Here is a 22,322-nt window from a genome sequence, read left to right as displayed (position 1 = left end):
AGTTAAACTGTGAAGTTTTCTAAGAACTTAAATTAGCATATCCCAGAAAAGACAAAATACTCCTCGTGCTAAAGCAAGTTAAGGTACCACAAGGATGTACTTACCAATCATTTTTGTGCTATAGTGATTTAGAAAATAGGTTTCGTATGACCTACAGTTTTACACGAAAAAAGCGCTAAATTTCGGCAAGTTGGTCCAAAAATTAAATATTAATAAAATGCAACTAGAAACATTAACGTTCTACACATTTTAGGAAAGATTATGCAGCTTTAAATCCTGTCCAATGAGAATAAGAAGAGAAAAATATAAATATATAGTGTTTCCCTAGTCGAGTGTACTCCTTTGTGCAAAATTCGAATACAAGGAAAGTCAAATTTACCTTAACATATTCCTAGGGAGCAAGTTTTAATAATCTTTCACATTCCCAAAGTTATCCACTTAAAACTTTAGGTATACCAACAAAGTATATTTGTATTTCCTAAGTATTCTACAACACGATATAGAAAGGCTTATGAACAGCTGTAAACCATTCAATTCGTTATATACTAACATTTATCTCAGCTTACTTAACTTCCCAACAAAACTTAAAACACATTTAGTTTAAAAGTTAAAACTAAAAAAAAAATTAAGACAAGACTGTTGGTTTTTGTTTCTATTTTTATTAAATTCAGCTTATCAAACAAAAAACTCAATTTGTAAAAATGTGGACAGTTAACAGCTCGGTGTATTGTTATTCTTTTTATTTATTTTGGGTTCTTACAAATAAATGCAGCCACATTGCTTATAAAAATAGCTTTTATTTTATAAAAAAATACAATTTCTTTTAAAATAAAATTATAATTATCGTTTTTTTTTTTAATGTAACATGTTGTAACTCTAGCATGCTTCTTTCTGGTTTTATTTTGTTTTCTTTTTTTAATTTTAAATAAATTAAAATACAATTATGAGTTTCTATAAAACGCAAATTTAAAATCTATAGGACACCAATATCTTAAAGGTATAAAGGTACTATTATTTTTTTTATATCTTTTTTAAATTTAACTTAAAGACAATACCATTAAGTTTGTTTTAAGCTTCATTTTAACATAATTATGTTTGTTCTTATTTTTTAACATTACGAAATCCTATAGTTTCTATTTTTAAAACATGTTTTATGGTTTAATAAGCATTGTGCTTCATATTGTTTTATTTTTTTCTTTCAATTATTATTATTATTTGGAGGCACTTTAAATAATAATTTTGTTTTTTTTTTCATCAATTAGTTACAATTAAATACAATTTATTAGTTTAAAAATGCCTGTGAAATTATTTTTTCTTCACAGCACAGTCAAGGATTTATTTTTACAAAAATAATTTCTACAAATCATTCCTACTCAACAATTCTGCAAATCAAAACTAGCCCTAGTAATTTTTATTGTTTTCGTTAAGTTTTAAAAAGAATCCAGACTTTACTTTAAATGATGTACCTTTCTTGAAGATAAAACATTTAAACCGGATACTTTCATAAATATCAATCCTTGCCTTATGCGGAAAGTATAAATATATTTTTTATTAATTAAAAAACTGAACGAAATATATGAATGCTGGTAATAATAAACTTGGTCCAAAAAAAAACTTTCAGACCTCACAGGTACATTTAAAAAGTTAACCTGAAGTTCCTATGCATGCACTTATGTTTGTACTTAAAATGTACATTGTAAAATATTGTTTGTTGTTATTAAAATTAAAATAATAATAAAAAAGAAAAATCAAATTCATCATAACAAAAACAAGCGACAGGCAATTGTACAATTTCAATTGAATACCGATTTTTCATGTTGGCCTTGGCCTACGTATTTTTTGTTGTATTAAAATTTGAGATCAATTTGAAACGATATAAGCGAGTTGTAAGTTAATTATTTTCGGTCATATATTTAATTGAATCCTTGGTATAAGCTATTTCTATTCTATCGTATACAGACTTGACAAGAATTTGATTTTTGTTTGTATACAAAAATTGCACATTTCGTGTTTGAAACAAATTTTGTGTTCTTGGATATTATACTAATTTTAAAAAGCGAAAAATACGCCTTACGCATACACAAATATATTTCAACGAATGTTTTTATGTCAGCAAGGCGCAATAGTACCTGTCAAACAGCAACATTTCTTATAGAATTCCATATTTGTTCCAAAATTCCCTTTCAACAAAACTTTCATACAACCCATCGTGAAATTGCTCTTATGTTTATATAAAGAATTCTAGTAATTTCCACAATTTTGCAAAGGGTTAGGACTAGCCATACAATTTTGCACACCCCTTTTAAATTGAAATTAAAGTATTCCAAACATGTTTCAAGATTTCAAAAACATAATTATTTACTAAAAGTGTTCAAATTGTATTGAAAATTGTTTCGAGACTTTTAAAAATGTATGAATTTTTTGTATATTTTCCAAAATAAAAAACAGATTTTATTACAAAATTGGCAGTGTAATACAATTGCCCTCAACTATGGAAAACACTTAGGACAATTTTATCACTCTAATTCGAAAAATGTTACATAAACTGGATTAGGTTAAGTTTTAATATCATAGTTAATAATTTACTGTTTAAAATCAGTTAAAAATTTTAAATTTGTTTACATATAGATGAGCTTTAAGAAGAAAATTCGAGTAAATATAAAATTTTAAAAAACATTCAGTTACAATAAAATAAAATCTTGGGAAGACAATTTATATGTAATTGTAAAAATATTTGATCAAATACATTTTAACTTATTTAACTTACACTTGTTTATACAATTTATTTAAAAAAACAAATTAAATTTTCAACAATAGACCTGTTACTTTAACTTACATACATTATTTTTTACAACTCGCCTTGCCCTTGCAAAGCACTTAGATTTTGCTATAATATAAATTTGTTTGTATACAAAAAAAATAATAAATTAAATTAAACAAAATTATTATTACATAATAAAGACCCTGTGAAGGAATTAAAAAGTAAATGTCTTTTTGTTTTCCTTTTTTTTACATAATTAAAAAAAAACATGCAATTCTTTGTATAACTATTGGTATAATACTAAAATATCTTTTATAGCACTCTTCGATCCAAATACTAGAGCAAACACTCCAAATAGGAAAATAAGGATGTTTTTCCAGAGAATCCAGTTACAGGTACCAAAACCAGTATCAAGATTTATAATGGTTTCAATTGCAGCCTTAAAAAGAAATAAATAAACAAAAAGAAATTATGTAAAGTACTTTTTGTAATAATTTAATAAAAATATACTTACGGGCATTATAAGACCAAGGATTGAAAAGCAAAAAGCACCAATCAGACCCATGAATGGGGCAATTGTTGGAACAGCAATTGCCAGTACAATGGCAGCAACAACTAGAGTAGTTCTGTAAAAATATATTAAACAAACGATTATTATTTTTTTATATGTTAGAAATTAAAGGAAATAATATAATTAAAAAATGCTTGTTGTATTCCACATAATATTGGTTGAAATAAGAAATAAAAGTTCAAAAATCAGCTTGCTTTTCGTGGCTAAAATTCAAGGTATTTGAGGAGTTAAGGGACAAAGGTTACATTTCTACTTTGTTAGAATTCTTCTCAATATGGTTTTCAGCCATGATATTGAATGCTAAGAAGATTCAATTTATTATTATTAAATTAATAAATTAAATAAGCAATGGAAAGATTACTTTAATTATTCGGTTTTATGTACATATGTATGTAGATGCTCGATGGCCTACGGTAATTCCTTAAAATTTCAGCTGTATTATTTATAATTTAATTTTGCAAAGGCAGATTTCACGGCATAAAATAATTTGTATAATACTGTCAACTGGAAGGATTTATTGGAAGGCAAGTCTCTAGATTATATGTTTGCATGTTTAAAAAGTATTGTTAATGAAGGCATTGAACGATTTGTTCCTACCTTAACTAAAAAAAAGTCGTTCAAACTTCCATGGTTTAACAAAAGGATACAAAATTTAGAGAATGCTAAAAGTAAGGCATTTAAGCGTTATAAAGTAACAAATTCTTCGGAAAATCGTGCAGTATTTCTTCAGTTAAGAAACGAATTTGATTTTCTCAACAAGTTTTTGTATAGACATTATATTATAAATACTAAATCAAATATAAAAAATATAATTCGAAATCTTTTTGAATATTTCTGAACTTTAAAAGAAATTTTTCACCTTTTCCTCAATGTATGGAATACGATGAAATCATATCCAATGATATTCAGTCCTCATGTGACCTATTTGCTCGATTCTTTCAAACTTTTTATAACTGTGATATTTTAAAAAATATTAGCAGCTTGTATCCTGATATAACTACTTTGATTGATTTTAAACTACAGAGTTTTTCAAAACAAGATGTTTTGGAAAGAAATTGATGTGTCAAAAAAACCGGGCTCTGATATGATTCTTCCTATTCTTATGTCAAAATGTTCGTATTCACTTTGCAGTGTTTTAAACCTTATTTTTAGTAAATCTTTACATACTGGTGTTTTTCTTAATGATTGGAAAATATCTTATATAGATCACATTTATAAGAGTGGTCTTAAGCACTTAGTGAAGAACTATAGACTAATATCAAAACTTTCAGTTATTCCCAAACTTTTTGAAAAAATGGTCACCCAAATACTTTATTTTGCTGTCAAGAATTTCTTGTCTCAAAAACAACATGGTTTTGTAAAGGGTAGATCAACGTGTACTAATTTAAGTCTTTTTGCAAATTATTGTTATAATCATGTTGAAAAGGGTAGACAAGTTGATGTCCTGTATACTGATTTTGTTAAAGCCTTTGACCGCGTGCATCATGGTCTTCTCCTACAAAAGCTTAAGATGTTGCTTCATTTTTACTGTGGTTAGATTTATGCCTTTCTGATAGAAAACAAGATGTTAAAATAGATGATTCTGTTTCAAATCTTATAGACATTGTGTCGGGTCTTCCACAAGGCAGTCATTTGGGTCCACTTCTTTTTATAATCTTTCTTAATGATTTACCTTCTATATTTAAATTTTGTAACTGCTTGATGTACGCCGATGATGTGAAAGTTTTCACAGCAACATCTTCACTTGAAGATTGATAATTCATGCAGCTGGATATGTATAAACAATTTTCTTAATTGGTGCAACTACAACCATCTTCAGCTGAATTACTCGAAGTGTAAAACTTTAAGTGTATCTATGTTTTCATTCCTTATTGACTTTGAATATAAATTCTATGATGTTAGTCTTCTGAGGGTAATTGAAGTAAATGATCTTGGGGTGATTTTTGATTCAAAAATTGACTTTAGATTTCATGTTGATTACATGAGAATTCCAAAGATTTTAAGGATCCCTATACTTTGAAGACCTTATTTATGTCTATTGTTCTACCTGTTTTAGAATATTGTTGTGTCGTCTGGTCTACTTATTGCCTTAAAAATTCACACGACGCTTCAGCCAAGATTAAAGAAAAAACCGGTGTAAAAGCATGAGTGCGGACTGTGCAAAGAACATTTAAATATTAAAAAAACCACTTCTTAACCAACTTCGAAAGACGCAACCCCTCGATTTCTTTAGAGCACATATGTCCTGGACGAAGGAGTGACAGCTTGTTCTCTTTTCAGACGAGAAAATTTGGAGGACCTCGATGGTTATGCTTACTACTTTCATGATCTTCGAAAGGAAGAGCATACTTTATATCGACTGCACATCTGTGCTGGTGTCATGGTATGGGGGCTATAACGTACTATGGCACAGTTGAATTACAATTTCTTACTCGTCGTATGAATGTACTAAGAACGGCGTTCCCTGCAATCAACGATATTTTTGGGCTCTTAGAATGAAATATCCAACACGATAACGCCCCTATGCACACCTCTAAGGTCGTAAAGTATTGGATTGAGCTCCAAAAAGTACCCTTTGGTTTGGCTAGCATGCAAGGTATATGAGTCTCGAAGGCAATATCCAACTGATGCAGAACTTATTGAAGGAATAAGAAGTGCCTAGCAGACTATTTCCCTGGACTATATGAAGAAATTATATGATTCTTTACCCAATAGGATGTACGAGGTCATAGTTAACGGTGGTGGTACAACACATTAATAATTTTTTTCGGAATAAGTTGTAAATGTAAGGACTTCAAAATAAAAAAATTTTGAAGTTTTCACTGCTCATTTTCTTTTATTTATTTTCATGAGGGTGTTCTAATCAAAGGTCCGAATTAAAAGATGATTTTTCTTACTAAATTCTTTACAATTCTGTTAAAATGTTATTTATTGAGATCGTACCGAAACTTTCATTTCTTTTCGAGGATAATGTTACAAACTTTCATGGGCAAAAAGTTCGTTTCAAATGTTTTATTTAATTGGCTGATATTAAGCTCATTTCTCAATTTTTGAAGAAAAGAAAAATAGAGCGGAAATTCTATTTTTTTCTTAAGTTATTTTCTTATTCAATTTTGAAAAATAGTTAAATTTTTCATGCTCGTCATGGTCTAGAATTATCTGAACATTATTTACATCGATTCAATCAAATTAAACACAATACAATGCAACAAATGCAAATATGTCAATAAAAAGGATTGAACATATCTCTGAAACAAGTGAATTGTGAATATTTATAATTTAAGCTTAATTCGAATGACGAAGTGCTGGCTTTTAATAAATGTTTTACTAATTTAATTCCAGTCTTATTTTTATGAAATCAAAGATTTAAGATTAAATATTCTAAAGCATAACTTTTGATAACAGATTTGCGTTAACATTAATAAAAATGCTAATTTAAATAAAACTCCAAAAACTCGCTAACTTAAAAATTTGTGTGTCAATTTGAAATTGTAAACTTGTACTTTGAACTGAAAGATTGTTTGGAACAAGAAAACAGCTTGTTTGTGTTACATTCACAATTTAAGGTATTTAAATTGTTCTTACTGCAGAAGTTCGTATTTTTGAAACTATTATTTTAATTTTGATCAAAAAATTAGTAAATCGGCAATTTAGTTGCTAGTTAAACTTTCAGCCCCTAAGTAAATTTACAATCATATCTTTCAACAATCTGAACAGTTAGTAAAAAGTTAGCTGATATGCAAGCTGCCTTGAAAATAAAACAATAATATTGTGACCATGGATAGACACAAAAAAAGTTCAAACAAACTGCCGAAAATCAGAATGGAAAGTGTATAACATTCATATAAAATAGTTTTGAAAACGAATAACATGGTTTTTTATATAATGTTTTCATTCTTTGAAATTTAAATATTAAACGGTACTCATTTGATATTAATTTGAATACAAATATTAAAAAAATTAATAATACAATTAAAAATATGAAGCTATGTGTATGTTATGTTCCAACACATTGCAATGTAAATAAAGACGATTACTTAAGGTGATCTGCTTTTGTTAATTTTGTATACATTTTTCGTAAAGATAATTTTTGTTTTATTCACTTACCTTAAAACATAATTAGCAAGAAGAGGTCTTTTTGTGAAGTTATCCTTGATACCATCCCATGCGATTTCCAGGCAAACAGTAAATTGAAGTCCAAAAGTACAATAAACTCCCAAGGCGATCAACACCTTCACAATTTGAGCAGGTCTATATTACAATATTTCATTTAAAAGAAGCTCTAATCAATCATAGTTATTAGATTTAAGAACTTACACTTCTTCAACGGGCAAATTAAGAGTTATACTTTCTCCAGTATCATTTCCAAATCTCAAATATCCAAGAAATCCAAGCAAAATATAGATAACTGTTACACCAGACATTCCCCTAGACAGAACACCAAAAACTCCAACAAAATTCTGTGGTGTCTTCATACTGTTTTCAAGTGGCATTATAACACCAATAGCTTCCATAGCGAAAATAGTTATAGCAAAGAACGATGGTAACGTGGATAGCTGCACGTATTCACGTTCATGTATTGGAGCCAATCCAACTACCAAATAGTAAAAGGTTATAGCAAGACCACATCCCATAAACACGTTAGCAGCCATTGAAACTGGTGCTAAGCTTTTCAAATTTGGAATCCATGTTAGAAGGATCAATGGAACAAGTAAAATTGCAATAAGAATTTTCAAATTGATTTCACTTTGATAATAATGCTCAATAACCTAGAAGATAGAAAAAAAAACGGTTTTGTTTGAGTTTTGTAATCTGAATACAAAATTAAATTAATTGTGTTTTTTACTTACTTGTTGAAAGTTTTTGGCAACAATAACTGCATATACAGAACATGTTCCGAAATATGTTAGAAATAATCCAAAGAGAATAACAATTTTCGAAGGTACAGCTAATGCTCGAACCCAGCCAGGTCCAAGCATAAATGTCTTTTCAGATATTTCGGCAAAACTCATTTTTGATTTTTGTTCTTTGTGATATAATTTGTGTCCACATTGAACCTAGAAGAGAGACAAATTTTATATTAATTAATATGTTTAATTTTTGGTAAATATATCAAAATCTTTCAAAAGCTTCAATAGTCGGAAGGAGGTCCGAATGGATTGATTGGAAGGTAAGACACGAGTTTTACCCGTTATAAGGCTAAGGTTCAACCGGAGAAGTTTCTATCAAACCATAAACGAAGTGCCACAAGAAAAAGCTAAGTTCTGCAGTGTACTAGAAACCTTAGTTATAAGTCTGCTCTTAATAAAAATAAGATCTAAAAATATTCTAGGTTGTAAAAATAACATTTAACCGATCTTTGGGGAAGTACTTTCAAATTTGAATGATGATTTAATTAATACTAAAGTAACAACCTCACTGGGAAACGAAAGGTGGTCCCGCACCGCGTAAAAAAATCGATCATCTCGGCCCAGCTGGCTTTATCGTATTTATAAAAAAAAGTTAGAACAATATTGAAAACGACAGCATATCAAAAAATTTAACAATCAACTATCACATTTGCCTTTTAAATCTATGACTTAACTTTTTATTTATATTATGCGCGCACTAAAGGGGTTAAGAATACCCTTATAATGATTTAACACTGTGCGAGCAATTAGGAAAGGCCATAGTCCAATTTCCAGCAAAACCATGTAATTTCGTGTGTTGTAGGGGAGATGAAATATTCTTTTAATAAAAAATCTTAGCAGTTTTTCCACACGTTTGTACTGTTTGTACCCCAGACCTGTGCTACGTAAAGCATAATAGACCTACCCACTGCTTCAAACACAAGAAATTTGCTACTTTGTGCTTTGAGAAACACTTTGCCAGGAAGTTCTGATTGCACGTTTTGTTTTTATAAGTTTTCCACTCAGATGTCTTTCCATACTAAAATTCTTTGTAAACCGCACTCCTGGATAATTTAATTCTCTCACCACCTGAATCAATTTGGAATCGTAGCTCCATCGTTTATTTCTTCCACCTCCGTTTTTGAGTATCATTATTTTAGATTTACTTAAATTGACTTAAAGATTCTACTTTAGACCTGTGTATTTATCATTAGTTGCAGTGATTTGTGTGAATTTGAAAACAGCACAATGTCATCGGCATAGAATAGTGCTTTGATCGTTTTCCCGGCGAATTACACTCCTCCACCAATATTGTCGGTAAGGTCATCCCCAAAGAGCACAAATAAAAGAGGACTCAACGCACACCCCTGCCGGACGCCTGTTTCAATCTGAAACCATTTAGAGTTTTTCTCACTATTCCAAACCGCGGCTTTAGTATCATCGTATATATTTTTGAGGACTTTACCGAATTTCCTGGACATCCCTAGACTATAAAGTTTGTATAAGAGCGCATTTCTGTCCACCGCATCAAACGCTGCTTTAAAATCCACTAAAAAACAGTAAAGTTTCTTTTTGGTTCGTAGGAAGTTCAAAAGGACAAAAATTTGGTCGACCGTGGAGTAACTGGCTCTGAAACTGATTTGAAAATCCTTCAATAAACCATTATGTGTAATCCACAAATTAAGTCGTCTTTGCAAAATCACTATGTATCTTATACTCATTTTAATTCAGTCTTTTCACCGCTTTCCAAAAATCCGATGAATTCTTGCACCACTGCATATCAACAAATTGACAATCAACTATTACCTCGCCTATTATATCCCTGACTTAATTACGTTTTACTATAAAATTGAAAGATTTTGATTTGAATGCCAACATACGGGAATTTATTTAAATGAAAAGTTTAGTTTTGTACTAATTTTTACTTTAACAATTATTCACGTAGTACTTGGCATCATGCATGACTTATTTCATATTTGTGTTTTTATTTATCTGGCATGTAACATATATGTAGGCTTATATTTGAATTGAGAAACTAGGTGCCCCATCGCGCCTGCAGCTGTTTTTTTTTAAATTCGGAACGAATTAAGGAAATTGAAATTTGTACAACTTTTAAGTTCAAAATACCGCATTTTAGTTAAGATATAAAAATGATTTAATAATTTCACGGATAGTCAGTATTACGGTAGTCGAAGATTTAAACTTACCAAAACATACGCGCAGTGTGTGCAAATGAGAGCTGTAAACATTGTTGTAACTATTCCAAAAAATAATCCGGCATACATAAAAGCAATTGGCATAGATAGAATTCCAGTTCCCAGGGCGGCTTTAAGTAAATGTGTAAGGGTTTCGTTGTCACTAAAGAAAAAACAAATAATTGTTATTTGTGTTAAATAAAATTAAAAAAAAAATATAAACTTACGTTGTTGCACTTTCCATTGTAAGACGTTCTGCAAACGGATCATATCCTTTTTCACCTCCTTGTTCAGGATCGGCCATTTTATATCTATTAATTAATTATAATCGATATTGTTAAAACAAAAAATCAACAGAATTGTTGCAGCTCTCGTTGAACCTATCTAACCTAAACTTTTAACTCAACTAAATTCTAAATGTGCCCTAAAAAAATTAAACCATCAAAAATTTAAAAACAAAAACTAATTTTTTACTACACGTATGAATGAGAATATGAATTCTGTCAATTCAGTTAAAATGTACAATTTTGCACGTAAAATGCATTTTTCAGTTCAGTGCAATTCGAAATTTTATTGCATCATTATGGGTCATAATAAAAACCAAATAAACATAATATCGGTTATACTATTCTTCTACATTTTAGAAGGTTTACATTAAGTGAATATGAGTTTCATATAATAAGTTTGCCATGGGTATTGTTTTTTTAAAGTTTTTTTTTAAGAATTTGAAACCTAAATAAGATACAAAAGAATGCCAGCTAAGCTTGAGTATTTTTGGTCTGGAATGTTGTTATGACGAATTGTCTTATTGCAACGTTTGCAGATTTTTTTAAAATTTTAATCATGTTACTACTGTTTACATGGATATACGAGTGTAGTATTGAAATGACAGAGGCTTTGACCTCTCAAATCCATAGTTAAATTATTTGCTTCAATTTTGTTTGATACTCAACATTAATAAACAAAAAGTTACCATATTATTATTGTTTTTATAGTCCAAGTTGAATTGTTGGCAATAGATTCTTTACTACTTACCCAAAAACTGAAATGCTTCCACTGCACATTTTATCTGGATTTTTAGTATCATCTTATTGTCACATCTTGCTATTGGAAGACGATTGTAACTTATTGGAATAGTGATACTAAAATCTGTTAAAATGTATTCCAATCTTCGTTTTACAATCGTTTTCATTTGTTAACCTTAAAAGGGTTTACATAACAACAAACCCTGTCAGGATGTTACGATTACAGGAAGTTTCTGAACTTTGCATTTTTTTATTATTGTAAGCCACTACTAAATAAAAGTACCAAGAATCCTAAGAAACCATTAGCTTTCAAATTTGACTTCGAGTATCCTCGAAAACTTCTTATGTCAATACATTAATGATCCCAAATACAGCAATAGGTTGATGTTAAACTTCATAAAAGATGATTAAATTAGTATTTGGCAGAGGCCAACAGATCCTCGCTTCATCAGACATTTTGAAAATACATGCCTATTTTAGTAATGGGGATAACAATGCAATAGCAACAAATAACGGCGAGCTTGTTGGAGAGCTATTGCGATTGCAGTTAAAGGAGCAATTTAATGGCAGAAGAGAACCAAACTAATAACAAATAGGAAATCACTAGGTAAACACAAACCCAAGTATGATTATACATCACAGGAGCAATGGGCAGGTTCAGACAACGCAAGGGACTTGCAAGTGTCTAATTGGCCAGCTGACAAAAAATTGCGTGCCAATTAAGGCAATTTATTGGAAAGTTGAAAATTTCCCTAACTATTAAGTCAAGTTCACTTATGCCAAAACGACAGCTAATCGGATAAAAGAACCTTCACTTAATTTCAAATCCCTTGCTTTAAAATGTTGTTTGCATAATTTGAATAATTTTGAATTGTTAGAAATTGTTGATCTGTCAATCGACCAATATCAAAATTGAAAATAAAACAATTTTTATAATTTTAAATTGCAAAACAAATAAAGCAAGGAAAAAAAATTAAACATTTAAATCTTTAGTTTTTTTTCAAAAAGGTTAAAAAGCCAAGAGTGGCATCGACATTGGTTCATTGTATAATACAAATTTGTGACTCGACTTAGATGACGTATGGCTTTTAAATGCATTCACTGTGTTCAATCTCAGAAAGATAGGGTATCCGGATACCATTTTGTTAGTATTTTACGTGTAAAATAACAGCTGATCAAAAACAACTGAGATGTCAAAAAAGGAATCCAAACGTATCCAAGAATTTCTGGGGTATATAGGTATCTGACAGAACGGCTGATTCAACACATGGTTGAATTTCAAGAAAATTAAAAATTGATTTCAGCATTTTGTATTTGTTTTTAAACAAAAAGATACAAAATGTTAGTTGAAGTTGTATTTGAGTATGTTCTGTACATAATAGACAATGAAGAAGCTATTTCCTTCCGAATTTTAGAAGGTAATTATGATCTATTTTTTTAAACTTCAAAATTGACTTATTTTGTTCTAGTTTTGTAGATGACCAATTTTCTAGGTTGTTTTTATTTTTTGGAAATACAATCTCAATACAGCTATCCAACTCGTTCAACAAGGTATCTAAAAATCCACCTATCCAAGATAACCTATCCAACACTAGATTGAACGCAGCCATTGTTTTTTCCCAAGCCAAAAACAATTACTTGTGTTTAAACAAATTTTTTACTTTGACAGTTTAACACTTTCAATTCTGAATTATAAATTGTTACAAAAATTGCTGAATTGTAAATTGTTACAAAAAGTATATATATGTACGTATATGAATTCTATTACAAAACTTCAAGACTTTCATTTATTATGAGTAAATGCCAATCAGATTTCATTTTACTTCTGTTAAATTGTCGCCTTTTAAAAACCACTACGAACGACAATATTGTTCGGGAATCGGTTTCTCCTCTAGTTTCCCATATCTTCAAGAGAAGATCGTCTGCTCAGGCCAATTGTCCGAACTTTGGCAACATTTGTACGCTACTAGAACGAATGCCAATAAAGATTTAAACCCCTTCTGAAGAGACAGATAATTTCCAACGAATAAGATATATTCACCAGATCCATTTCAACGCTGATTAGGGAACAAAGGACTATCGTCGCTCGACGGAAATAGTCAAAGGGCTTTTACTGTGGCACGCAAAAAATGAGCATGAAATAATTCTATAATGCTTAGATTGAAAGCCTCACTCAGACAAAGTGTCACATAACGCAAATTTTTGGAACAAATTTGAACAGTGTTGACAAGTTGTGCTATAGAGAAGTGGTAAAGGGTTTGGTTAATTGTTAAACAAATACCCTTTTCAATAGAAATAGATATATTCTTCAACAAGATCCTGGTAATACAAACCAAAACAAGGTTTTAAAGAAGGGAAGTTCACATTTTAATCCCTAAGATTATTTTTTGGGGTCAGAATTGGAGAGCGTGTCTGAAAGATTTCTTACGGGAGTTTTTAAACTCTTAAGAAAGAGTTAACGGAAGCAGTGTCAAAGCTAGTGGATACGTAGGCAAAACTGTCATATTATTGACAAATGCAAATATATAAAATAAGAAACAATTTTGATTTGATAACTTTAACTTATCTTTTGTGTTTCTAAATCAATTTTAAGACACAAGTTGAATGATTTATAATATTTGTATTTTAATATTGAACAATTTATTTCATTTTGAATTCGTGTTACTTTACCGAGCAGCTGATTGTGAAACGTCAAAATCATTCTGCACTAACTTTGTAGCCGAATTTTTTTACACTACGTCAGAGGGGAAATTTCAACTACTTTTGTAGTTAGATTTAGCCAATCAGAATCCCTTGACCACGTATTCAGTAGCTTTGTGAATGCGACCATTCACATGTGTCTATTTTATTTTGTCTATATAATAAATTGCATATTATAATATTTTTGTTGTAGATTCATAGAACAAATTGTTAATGGACAGAAAACGTCATTTAATTATAGTCAAAAAAAAGATTCACTACATATGTAGGCATGCAAAGCTTCAAAAACAAATTGTTAATGTTTTAATTAGCTTGTCATTAACGAGACACATCTTCTATAGCCTTTACTATGTACATACAATGTGGATATTTTATCGTAAAGCGAGAAAAATTTATTCAACATTCTGCTCAAGCCTTTGGTAATTAGCACTTTTTAAATGACACAGCAGAAATACGTGTATAAGCTCAATGCATATATTATATTACGTCATAGTGACAAAGTCCTAAGCTGTCATTTTTGTTTCCGCTTTATTTATATCATCAATTTAATTTTAGAGGTAATATTTTCATCTGGGAATACAAATTATTTTTATTTCTTTTTGTGTAAACATATTGATAAATTCTTGGGCATAAAATATCATTTTTTATTTTCTATCTTTTTGTTATTCAGTCTTAGTTTTGTTTTTGCAACATGTTATTACTCCATAAAATTGTGTTGATTAATAGATATTTTAACTGTATTATAATTTCTGTTCCTATGCCAAACTACTGAGGTAGCACAGCTGAAGGAAGTATCACATTTTCAAGCCATACAAAATATTCTATTCTGCGTATCAATTGAAGATGAGAGAGCTTTACTTAGTATTACATGCAACGTGATTTTAATAACAATGAAGTTCTTTAAACTGCATTTAGTATTGCAGCCTTTTTAATTCCGGGCACTACCCTTAAAATGTTTAAACATTTTAAAAGCTACCGGCGAACATCTGTCTTAAAGTTTTGAATACCAAAATAGGAGGGAAAAACATTGTTGCATAAAGCATTCCACATTTTGGATATGTAACTAGAAAAGAGAATCTCTTTACTTGACAGTACGAAATTTTGCTCAAGGGGATTCTTTGTCAACCGATTATTTCGAACCAATTGAGAAGAGAATCACGTCAAATATAGGGTTTTCTAATAAATGTTTGTACAACTGTCACTTTTTATATTGAAAATGTCATCTTTTGATAATTAAAAGATAGTCGATTAAAAATGGGGTTTTCCATGGGCAAAATAAATCAACATATTCTTGATACATATCTCCTATTTTTGTATTCCATGGAGCTTAATAAATTGATTTATTTTTGATTTGAGATCAAATTAAACCTTTTTCGCACCAATACTAATAAAATTTTTAAAAGATTTTAGCTGGGAATTTGACAGCTCTATCGCACTCTATAGCACGTTCACAAATTTACACAGATAAAAGGACAAACAAAAAAAAAGATCCAACTGTGTTCCATTCGACACGAAATCAATTTCATGAAGGAAATCTGAGTTTACACATGGAAAACGACGTTAGAAAGACAAGTGGTCTGTTCTTTTCTAAACTATTGTTAACAATACATAGTTGTTATGTCAAAAAAAAATGTTCATTTAGAAAAGACAAATTGGCTCCGTTCAATCTCGTGCTAGATAGGATATTATCTTGGATAGGTGGATTTTAGATACCTTGTTGAACAAATTGGATAGCTGTATTGAGATATGTAGCTGTCAAAAAATAAAAACAACTTTCAGCTGTTCACAGAAAACAGAGAAACATTTAAGCTTCGAAGTCAGAATTGTTGTAAGATAAAACATTTAATGGATAATTCAACTGATTTGTCGGACGATGATGAATTGATAGGTGCGTAATAATTTAATAAATAAGAGATAACCTTAATCTGTAATCTACATATGTTAAATTTCCTCTTGGCTCAATTGGAATTCTATACGATTAATAATTTACCTGCGAAATTTCGAGTTTTAAACGATTTACGTTTAACAGAAAACTATCCTAACAGAAACGAGGACTTTTATGAAGTGAAAATACCTAGATAAAATTTGGAAGAATTTCCATTTTCTTGAAATTCTTGGATACCTTTGGATTCCTTTTTTGACATCTCAGCTGTTTTTGATCAGCTGTTATTTTGCACGTAAGACACTAACAAAAAGATATCCAGATACCCTATATGTCTGAGATTGAACGCATCCATTGTTAATCTGTCAAACTAACAAAATCAAAAATGAAAAAAATCTTTGTGTAATATTAAATCGAAATGAATAACGATAGAAAAATAGTAGATGCTCTTAACTTCCGTCAAATATTTAGAAAAGGGGATGAATCAACGTTAAACATTGGATAAATTATTGTACAAAACAGCGATCAAACTAAGTTCCGGGTTGTTTTAAAATCAAATTATTTGAGTCTTTGTAATGAACAAATTTACAAATCGTAAAAATTTTAACGTTTAGATTGTTATCAATGTTATTGTTAATGGCACTTTTATATTTACAAAAAGACCTTGACATTTTTTTTTTCAAAAAGAAACTTCTTATTGAAAAACCCTTTATTTTTTTCATAGCATACATTCAGCGAGATAATAGTTTGTAATAATTGAAAATCAAACGGATGCCATTTGATTTAATGCTTCCCTGGAGCCTCATTATCATTCGTATTCATAGCATTGTTGAATGTGCTTACGTAAAAAAAACCTCATATTATAACATTAATGACGTCCTATTATTGTAATTGATAAAACATACAAAACAAATTTGTTTTTGTTTACAAGATTAGACAGATTTCACATAATGTACTAAATGGGAAATATTTTGCAAAAGTTACACATCATTCAGTTCTGATAACACAGAAAACAACTGCGAAGAAGGATTACGTAGCTTTGGTAGTTCGAACTTTTCGTATCTGTTTAACCTTTCTTATCTATAACAACGTTTTTATTCAACTCGGATTTGACTTTGGTTAAACTTTTGTTGAATATTTTTGTTAAATTTTTCCTAATGACAATGTACTCTCGTACATACGTTCTTAATGTCCCGATGTTCTTAAATTTTTGTTTGCTTATTTCACATATTAATAGATTAATATTTTTAGCTTTTTGAAAAGAGACATTTTCAAAGTATTTTGCTTTTGAAAACTATTACGTTTCGAGAAATTTCAATTTGTATGTAAGTTCAACATTATATTTTTCTGCAACAAAAGATTTATGCTAAGTTGAACGAATAGTTTGTTCATTTGTGTAGACAGAATGTTTAAATCTTAAAATAGATTCCCTCCTCTTCCTGATATCAAGAAATTTTTTTTTTGTATACTTTCTTGCATTTTGAAATAATTTCAGTTAAGAGTTTATTTTTATTGTTTGGAATGAACAAAGAAAATTTCATTCAATAGGGAGAGATGAAAAAGATTTTATCAGGAAGTATTTTGCATTCGGTATAATAAAAGTACTTTGTGCTTTTTGATTCTCATTGAATTTATTTCACACTTGTAGGTAAATTTTAGGTTACACAACAAACAGGTCAAAGCAAAATATTGCAGATGTTTCTGTTGAAGTTTTGTTTTCATTTCCAGAAAGAATTAAAAATAATGTGAATTCAAAAAATTATTTACAATAAATAAATCGTTTTGGAATAGTGAAACGCGCGTTTCTGTTTTGAATCTTTGGGAAGATTTTGAATACTTAACAGAAGAACTGTTTGTACAAGGGTATTCATTTTATATTTATCTAGAAGCAAGCTAAAAACAATTTCTGCTTAAAATAGTTAAGTTTCTGTGAAGCAGAAAAATGTGAAGAACACATTGTAACAGGCTAAAAGGACATACACATACGCAGCTTATGCCTTATAAAATTAGGTTGCGCAACAGTCCATTAAGAACCAGGGCATAGTGACTTACAACTCTCAACCATTCCTGTGTGCGAGTAATGTTGTCAGAGATGGAAGGGACCTACACTTTATATGCCGAATCCGAACGGCTAGTTTGAGAAAGCACTTTTCCATGACAAGAATTACTCTTGGAGGATTTGTCAGTTAAAAGTGAAGCTGACTAAGCTCATTATGCTACATTTATCGATAGATTTTTCTTATAAATCTTTTAAAATTCCGAATACCATAAGTATTTAAAATTATTGACAGTAATTGCTTCCTAGCATACATAGATTCATATGGCATATATGTATGTACGAGCCAAGCTACAAGCTATTCTGGTAGTTAAAGAGTCATAAATGATAAGTGATGATATATAGTAGGGAAACAAAACAAAATCTTGTTTCTGATAACCTCAAATAGTGGGGTTACTGACGTTGTTTTTGACATCTGATTCAATCAATCAATAAATTAACTAAATAATCCTTCCTTTCCTCTGTCTAAAGTCTTTAGAATATCGATCAAATTTTGTATTAGAATTTATTCATGGATTTTGGACTCAGCCAAGGCCAAATATTTCAACTGAAGGAAGCTTTAAGTTGTTATCATAGTAAATTTTATGGAAGCAAATAATAAATTTGTAGGAATATTGGGGAGTACTTGACAAGCTCCTTCCTTGAAACTGTAGGTATGACTTTTTAAACGCATACAAAGATGAATTAATGCAATGTTGTACATGGGGAGCGGTGTTATCACCATAAACGGAATTTAGTAGTGGATTCATTTTTACAAGGTCATTGTTATAACTGACCATAGTTTAAGGAAATATTTAATTATGTGATTTTCCAAACGATGAATAATAAAAATATAACATTTTTAAAACACGAAAAAGTACTGTCTCAAATATATCAGGATGAAGTTCAAAAGCTTTTACTCAAATTAATTATCTCTGTAAAATCTGTATGTACCCTTCTAACCAATTTATACTCAAACCAAGATCACATATTAATCACTTACACGAAGAACAAAATGGCCTGATATGGATTGACGGACGCAACTGTTATCTTAAAGACCTGAAATAAATTGTGGAAATTAACTTAAGACTAAGTCAACAAAAGATGAAAAACGATAAAACATTAACAATTTTATGAAGCTGTTACTCATCGAAAAGTATATCAATTCGAGCTAGCATTTAAACTAAATGTAAAGTCCACTTTTAACCAAGGCCAGGGGTGGAATCGGCTAAGGTGATTGTTGACTATCAATTTTTTGATAGTCAAATTGACTATCATTTTCATTCCGTCTGCGTAAGATGATTCAACTCAATTCAATTCGATTGAACAATTTCAGATTCAAATTGTCAAAATTCGTTGTTGCCTTGGTGAAATTTTAAATTGATTCTTATAAAATATCTAAATAAATGTTTCAAATTGGCTGATTTTGAATAAAATTGTTACTTTTCTTACTTTTTTTGAATGTCGTAAGCTTTGTCGGTCACAGGAATGTGTTTTTTAAAAGAAACAAAGTGAACTAAGAAAATTTTCCAGTCGTTTGTGTAAGCGTCTGGTAGCTCTATTCGGAATAAACAAATTTGTTTGAAAACGACTATCACATTTTTTTGTGATAGCTTTTTAGGTATCAATTTGACTATCACCTTATGTAGATCAAATTCTATCATTTTGATTGTCATTTATCAACAATCACCTTAGCCGATTCCACCCCAGCTTATAATGCTTTTAAGCATAGTGAATTATTATATCCTGTATCGAATGCAATTAGGACTAGTTGCTTCTTCTTCTATTAAAAAATCTTGTTAGAAACAAACTTTCTTAAACGACTTCACCCTTGACCATATAAATTAAAATTCCTAAAGAGATTCTGTATCTCTGCAATCAATTCCCATGCCAAACACATTGAACTTTAAGCTCAAAAAAAAAATCATACACAATTTAATAAATCAATTAAAGAAAATTTAATTGGTTCGTTATGTCTCTGATAAACATTTAGCGTAGCTTAAATCAATCTTTTGTATCTTATTTATAACAATTTCTACGAAGTGATTATTATTCTGGCATTTTTTTTAATTTTCTTTCACATACATAAATTAATTAAATATTTAAAAATGACAAAAGTTCAGAAATCCAAATGAATAAACTACTCTCATGGCTTTCGTAGTCACTTGCAAAATTAAAATGTTTCGAGTTCCTGCAAATCTTTTTTTTTTGCTAACATCTATTTTTTTGTTTATAAAATCTTAATTCTTTTAATTGACAATCTAGATTTATATACTTTTGAAATTAAATACAAATATTACAATATAGATACTTACACAATGACCGCCTTCTTTTCCCCAGGCGGAAGGAACTGCTCCATTTCTTGCGGCACATTTTTGCCGCCATCCTGAAAAACAAAAAACAAATAAAATTTCACATGAGATTTTGCTTTAGAGGAAATATTTAATTTTTAATTTGTATCTTGTTTGATTTATCAACTTACAGATATGTTAACCATCTTGGGGGTTTTGTTTAAATCAAAGGTTCTGTAAAAGAGAAGAAGAAAAGAATTAAATTATAGTTTAAATATTCAAATTAAAGAATTCATTCACACACTGTGTAGTAAAATTTACAATAATTTAGTAATAATTATTCATGTATGGGTCAACGAAAAGAATATTTAATTGAGAAATATATGTAATTGTTTTTTTTGTTTAATTTTATTATTTTATAACAGGAATGACCCCTATTATGATCCATTAAAACTCAATTAATCGATAGACGACAAATTGGCGGGCCCATTTAATGTTTGATTAAATGAAATTTGTTAGCTTGGGAATTATTTCAGATAAACTTCAATGAATTCCGATAACATATTTATTTTTTTTAAATAATGGTGGCGTTGGTCAGGCGATCAGTTATTTCTTTTGTTGTTTGACAATTTTTCAAACAAATTTTATTTTAGCGTTATCGTTATCAGCGATACGGCATGTTATTAAATTGCTATTTTGTTTAATTCAAGGTTTTGTCTGTATAGTAAAGTAAAAACTAATTGATTGTTTGAAATTCAATTAAGCAATCGGTAGAATTGTTGTTAAATGACCGGGCAATGGTAAGTGGTAAAGCCTTCACATTCGCGTAGTACGGCTAAGAAATAATCTCTACACTTAAACACGAATTTTAGGCATTATTTTAAATTAAAATTTGTTTGTATTTGTATATTAAAGAAATCCTACCTCCAAAAATTTTAATAGCTGACAATTGAGGGTCGACAAAAATATAGCATTAAGTGAGATAAACATCATGTTTTCTTATATTTCTATGATCTCAGGAATACACGCGTTTTAGAAATATAAATTTACAAATTTTTCATTTTTGGCGTCAATACTCCGAGACTAAAATTTTATATCAATTGATTTTTCAATTATTTTTTACCACAAGATTCGAATCAAAAGAAAAAATTATTCGACTTTTGGTTATATCAAAACAAAACAGACGCCTATCAAAGAACTTTGTCTAGAATTAAAAAAAAATTGTTCGATTCTAGCCTTTTTAATTTTCTAGATGTTGTTTTTAATGAGTCTAGCAAATTCTGACAGACGAAATAAGGACAACGAACTTCGGATCTATACGTGGAATGTTAGCTCCCTTAACAGACCACATGCGGTCGAACAATAAACGGAAGCCCTAACTGCTGCAATTATTTGATATTACCGCCATCCAAGAAGTGCGATGGGATGGACCGGGCAAACGCAAACTAAAAGACTGCGATGTATACTACGGCGACTGTAACCGAGAACAAAGACAGCGTCTATTTTGGTGTGGATTTGTTGTTGGAACTAGACTCAGGCAAAAAGTCTTGAAATTTAAATTCGCCAACATAAGCCTAATATTCACGCATACCCCAACAGAGCAGAAAGATGTAGACACCAAAGACATATTCTTCGAGCTCTTGGGCAAGATATATGAGCAGTGCCCTGGCTATGACATTAAAATTGTCTTAGGAGATTTTAATGCCAAGCTAGGAAGAGAAGTTATCTTTGGTGGCACAATCGGGAGATAAGATACAGCCTGCACGACACCACCTCCCACAACGGATTCATGCTCATCGATTTCGCTGCGGGGCGAGACGGTCTGGTAGCTAGTACGCAGTACACATCTTGATATCGCCAAGGGGACATGGAAATCTCCTGATCAATCAACTGTCAACCAGATGGACCACATTGCGATCGACGCACGACACTTCTCCAGTATACAGAATATCCGAACATTCCGAGGTGCCAAC

General features: G+C 30.1%; 1 protein-coding gene across 3 annotated transcripts in view; it reads right to left on the bottom strand.

Moving 5' to 3' along the window:
- Window positions 1–639: 639 nt before the first annotated feature.
- The window catches only part of LOC129944106 (proton-coupled amino acid transporter-like protein pathetic), a 52,538-nt gene continuing 30,855 nt past the window's right edge, over window positions 640–22,322 (bottom strand). For all 3 annotated transcript variants that reach the window (XM_056053297.1, XM_056053296.1, XM_056053298.1), the window contains exons 2-10: window positions 20,541–20,583; window positions 20,374–20,444; window positions 10,644–10,727; window positions 10,429–10,579; window positions 8,183–8,389; window positions 7,650–8,101; window positions 7,440–7,583; window positions 3,276–3,387; window positions 640–3,200 (exon numbers count right to left, since the gene is read on the bottom strand). In XM_056053297.1, coding sequence (XP_055909272.1) covers window positions 3,048–3,200; window positions 3,276–3,387; window positions 7,440–7,583; window positions 7,650–8,101; window positions 8,183–8,389; window positions 10,429–10,579; window positions 10,644–10,727; window positions 20,374–20,444; window positions 20,541–20,555 — 1,389 coding nt within the window. In that variant the 5' untranslated portion in view covers window positions 20,556–20,583 and the 3' untranslated portion in view covers window positions 640–3,047. The remainder of the gene's footprint in view (window positions 3,201–3,275; window positions 3,388–7,439; window positions 7,584–7,649; window positions 8,102–8,182; window positions 8,390–10,428; window positions 10,580–10,643; window positions 10,728–20,373; window positions 20,445–20,540; window positions 20,584–22,322) is intronic.

The sequence above is a fragment of the Eupeodes corollae genome, chromosome 2, assembly GCF_945859685.1.
Source record: "Eupeodes corollae chromosome 2, idEupCoro1.1, whole genome shotgun sequence".
NCBI classification, from domain to species: Eukaryota; Metazoa; Arthropoda; class Insecta; order Diptera; family Syrphidae; genus Eupeodes; species Eupeodes corollae.
This window is presented reverse-complemented; position numbering and strand designations above follow the sequence as displayed.